This window comes from Ipomoea triloba, chromosome 12 (assembly GCF_003576645.1).
Source record: "Ipomoea triloba cultivar NCNSP0323 chromosome 12, ASM357664v1".
NCBI classification, from domain to species: Eukaryota; Viridiplantae; Streptophyta; class Magnoliopsida; order Solanales; family Convolvulaceae; genus Ipomoea; species Ipomoea triloba.
The window spans coordinates 16,574,433-16,579,432 of NC_044927.1; the positions used below are offsets into that span (position 1 = coordinate 16,574,433).

At 44.0% G+C, this 5,000-nt stretch overlaps 2 protein-coding genes across 2 annotated transcripts in view; both read right to left on the reverse strand.

Moving 5' to 3' along the window:
• Positions 1-2,827: 2,827 nt before the first annotated feature.
• LOC115999446 lies at positions 2,828-4,088 on the reverse strand. Its single transcript, XM_031239295.1, is given in 5 exon segments — positions 2,828-3,214; positions 3,217-3,267; positions 3,349-3,425; positions 3,528-3,610; positions 4,075-4,088. Coding segments are annotated over 5 exon segments (513 nt in total). The 3' UTR covers positions 2,828-2,926.
• A 232-nt stretch (positions 4,089-4,320) lies between these two features.
• Positions 4,321-5,000, reverse strand: part of LOC115999447 — a 4,232-nt gene continuing 3,552 nt past the window's right edge. Inside the window, exon 4 of the mRNA XM_031239296.1 lies at positions 4,321-5,000. This exon is cut by the window's right edge and continues 1,829 nt beyond it. The gene's annotated coding sequence lies outside the window, so the exon portion shown is untranslated.

The following is a 5,000-nucleotide window of genomic DNA, read 5'->3' on the forward strand; positions in this document are numbered from 1 at the left end:
ACACCAATTAGTGGAACATGGACCCCCCCCTACTGAAAGAAGAAGAGTTTAAGTTTCTACTTTTGCTTCTGAAGTCAGATTGGAATTTATGCCCTCTGGTATCCCGGCTGTCGCCGACCCATTTCAGGTCACACAAGGCTAAGCTCCTGGGAGAAGACTACCTCACTTTGCTAGAAAAGCAAAGGGCAGAACGAATCTCTCTTATCTATGAAAATTCTTGTCTAACTTTCTCTCTTCCTAGCAAGAAAACTCCTGCAACAAGCAACGGCACGTAGTGCCTCCTTTCTGCGTAATCCGTTATACGTTCTTAATAAGACGTTGCGCGTTAGTTAAGTACGCGCAGCGGATTCCTTGGTCCCTCTTCCGCTAGTCAAAATTTAACGAGGCCCTTTCTCCTCCTTTTCATCTTAGTCTTTGGATTTTCTAAGACGTTCAGACGAGTTTGGATGGTAGACATCTTCTCTTTGGCTCTCTGAATACCTTCGCCAACCCTGCTAAGCTCTCCCTCAACATCATGAAGTTTTTTTTATTTATGCAGGTGAAAGTAGGGGATCCATTGCTCCTCTCGTCTTTTCCGGCAAATGCTATGTTAAACTATGCCCACCCACCTCGACAAGCTCGGAACCCCAGTCAATAAATGAACGGAGGGATGAACTTTATTTGAATATAAGAGAAGAAGTTTGAAACCTCCTGCCATAAGGAAGAGGAGATCTGTAGTAAGAGCTCCCTCTCTCTCTGCTTTCGGCGCCTTACTATTCTTTCAGGGAAACTCCTGAAGTTACGTCTTTCAGTACTTGGACTCAAGTCAAGTAGTTGAGATAAGCTGTTTTCTTTTTGTCAGGTGCCCTTAGTGAAGTTCCTTTTGCCCTATAGGTTCGTTCTAAAGGTCAGTGGTTCAAGTCAATAAGCGAGGAGGCCCTTCTCACTCAAGCTCAAGCATTTACTTTTCTAGTTAGAGACCAACGTCTTGGGGCTAACGTGGGATCCGCTCAAGGACCTACTCTACTGGTTTAGGTAAATATCTTATGCGTTCCCCGACTGGGGAGGTCTTTTTTTGAGGAGAAACTATGCGCTTTTCAAAAAAGGTCGGAATAAATGCACTGGATTTAAAATATATATATAAATAACACCGGCCGGCTGCTTTTTATTTATGCAAAAAAAAGACAAAACGGGATTGGATTTCCACTCATAAGGAAGGAAAGTTAGATATCTTTGAAAGGGTTGTCTTTTTGGTTGAAATGGGATGGTGTTAAAACTCCCGAAATGCAGTCTAGACAGCGGACCCTCCCCTTTCTGACTGGACTGACTCGGGGAAGGGTCAATCTCCTCCGGAGCATGCTTCACAGCCACTCATTCGTCCTGGCCAAATAGTAGAATATATCTCTCAGCAATTCTTTTCTCCGCTAATCACCCCTTCCCAACCAGCCCGCCCGATCGATCTTGTAAGATCGGCTAATTAAAAGGGTTAATCTGACCGAAGTTGTCGGAACGAATCGTTTGCTTTATCGAAAAAAGCTTTATTAGGGGGTCTTGGTTGGGCCCCTATTTTCAACCATTACAGCTGGCGTCGACCAGCTTTGCGATACGGACGGACACGAAAAAGAACGCAGGCAGCGGAAATGCAAAAGAGAAGAGCAAAGATTCCCGACCCGGAGCATGTTATTGACTCTACCACAAATCTGTTAAATGAAGATGAAGGTAGCTTGCTTACTCTCAGACACTAGTTAGACAGAAATCCCTTAACTTCGTTTATGCCCTTATGCAGTAAAGAAAGCAAGTGAGGCGGGCTAAGATTCCATTCGAAGTAACGTAACAGGATTCGATGTTGCACCATCTTCAATTCTTATCGGGATCCGGAGTCTTTCGAGAAAAGGTCCCATCCTTCAATATCATGATTGGGTCGACCAGACCAGATCATGAGCGAATAGAAAATAAAAAATGTACATAGCTGTTCCAGCTGAAATACTTGGAATAATTCTACCACTTCTACTAGGAGTAGCCTTTTTAGTGCTAGCTGAACGTAAAGTAATGGCTTTTGTGCAACGTCGAAAGGGTCCTGATGTAGTGGGATCGTTTGGATTGTTACAACCTCTAGCAGATGGTTTTAAATTGATTCTAAAAGAACCTATTTCACCAAGTAGTGCTAATTTCTCCCTTTTTAGAATGGCTCCAGTGGCTACATTTATGTTAAGTCTGGTCGCTCGGGCCGTTGTACCTTTTGATTATGGTATGGTATTGTCAGATCCGAACATAGGGCTACTTTATTTGTTTGCCATATCTTCGCTAGGTGTTTATGGAATTATTATAGCAGGTTGGTCTAGTAATTAGGGGGCGGCCGTTCGGTCGCCTATGATACTAGGACCAATAGGTCAAAAATGGGTTTGTGCCGCAGGTGTTGAACGATCTACTCTACACAGGTGTGGGCTTACAGGGCTAGGGCTCATAAACCCTTTCTTTCATTTATCAATAGGGCCCTGGCCGGTCACTTTTCTGGGGCCGGATCGATAAGTGGAAGTCATAAAAAAAAAGATCTTTCTCTTCGCACCTCAGATCAAGAGGAAGGGTTGCTTGTCAAGCTAGCCTATAATATAATTAAGAATCTATTTATTTAGATTATATAAAAAATAGAAAGAAGAGAAAAAAGGTAAAAAGATTCGCTTTCTTTTAACCGGCTCTTTCTTCTTTCTCAACGCTACTAAGGACCTATAGGTTTGCCTACTTTACTTATGAAAGATAATGAGAATGGGTTATTCAAACAAAAAGGAAAGGGCGCTACTTAGTTTCGCAAGCCTTTTTCATTGTCAGTCAACTAAGTAGGGCCTGAGGCCCCCTGCGAATCCGTAAATCTGAGGAGCATGCCGCAACAAAAGGATGGTCCCCTATTCATTTCATTTTTTCCGGAAGGGAAAAAGAAAAGTACCCCCCATCATAGTGAACCTCTCCTTGTGATCGGGATGAGGTAGATGCCTCCCAGCCGGGGGACGGATCGAATCGGAGTTTCCTTAGGTAGCCACCGACCTACAGTTATCCTTAAACTTCCGTGCTTGGTGGAGAAGAAGCGAACAAAGGTACGCTCGCTTGCTGTCTTGTTCTCTGTCGCGAACTGGGATCGCTCGCCAGCTAGGTCAGATTGGAGCAAGATTTTTTGAGAAAAAATTCCCCTTATTCGGGGACAAGGGGCGGAACGACCTCTCGATCTACTTACTGCAGCCCAAATTTATAAGCGGTTAAACGTCGTCTAGGCGTTCCCTGTTGCTCCGATCTCCCCTACGCCTAGGACGTTGTCTGGGCCAAGAGCCATAGTGAGTTGCTGTTTCCATTTGGTTATTTCTTCCTCGTTGTTGATACCGGCAAGACCCAGCCAGATGATGTCTGCTGGTTGGTAGTGAGAGGACTCTTAGTACCTGCATACCCAAAAGAGGGCGCTGGTTAAAAAACAATCATTTTTTTTCTTGCTTTCCCTTAGCAGCGGGAAAGGAGTCTATCTATCTGCCTAGCTTTGGTAGATTTCCCCCAACGCAATCCACAGAAATTCCACGAATCCCTTGGTGGATAAGTCCGACGACTCAGCAGCAGTGCGGAATTTAGTTTATTGTCTGGTAGATCTGATCTTTAGTTAGGGGGCAATACATACCAAAAGGTTCGAAGAAGGAACGCGCATAAGAGTATATAACCAACCCACCCTTCTGTATAACCTATTCACATTAGTGAGTCGGCTTGATGGAAGCACTAGGGGAGTACGATAGCAGCTAGGTCTAGAGGGAAGTTATGAGCATTACGTTCATGCATAACTTCCATACCAAGGTTAGCACGGTTAATGATATCAGCCCAAGTCTTAATTACGCGGCCTTGGCTATCAACTACGGATTGGTTGAAATTTCAACCATTTAGGTTGAATGCCATAGTGCTGATACCTAAAGCAGTGAACCAGATACCCACTACAGGCCAAGCAGCTAAGAAGAAGTGTAACGAACGAGAGTTGTTGAAACTAGCATATTGGAAGATCAATCGGCCAAAATAATTATGAGCAGCTACGATATTATAAGTTTATTCCTCTTGACCGAGTTAAGTAACAGCAGGACAACCATCATAGGCAAAAATCAAAAAGGTCTTGTCACGAGCTGGATTCGAACCAGCGCTTCCCAGATCCGCGAAAACACCGGATTGAAACGATCGTGACTTTAAAAAAGAAAGAAGAGAAGGAATGGGGAGTTGGCGCCGTTTAACGGATTGCTTGCTTACCAAGCGATCCTGGCCTCTCCTGGCCGAACTCGCCAAAAAATTACATCGTTAAAATTATGATGTGATGCCCTTGAAAGCTTCAATTGGTCTTTTCGAGACCTTCCTCTTAGGAGAGAAGAAAGACAAGAAAGAGGAGACTCTTTCAACAAGGCTACGAGTTCTGGCATACTTTACTTTAGATTGGATGTCCTACTTCTATTTAATCTTTCACCGAACCCTACTTCACTCAATCAATATCCTAAGCTGAATCCTACCTCTAAACCACCAACAGCGGGAGAGCCGACATGAAATGATAGATGTGCAGCGCATTCTGTAAGGCTAACAACGCATTCTCTAACAGGAATAGCAAAGACCCCTTCTTCCTTATGTATGAATTTTTAGCCCCAACTTCAAAAAGGCATTTTCGGGGACTAGCCTCCTTCCCTTTAGTCAATAGGGAATTTCCTCTCCCGCTTGTAGTCGTTCCATTGAATTCCACTCCTTTGGTCTCACGTGTTTGTTTTCACTTCCTCGCACATAATTAAGGGAGCCATTGAAAGGTGACTAAAACACCAGAAACAGGGACTACCCGAGCTAATGATAGAGGCAAGAACACTTTCCGGCCAAGTCCCATTAATTGATCATAACGATATCGTGGAAATGCTGCACGGACCCATATATATAGAAACAGAAAAAGAATCACCTTGATACTAAACCAGATCGAGCCCGGGATATTCTTGGAAATGGGAATATCTAGGATAGGCGGCCAACCTCCTGGA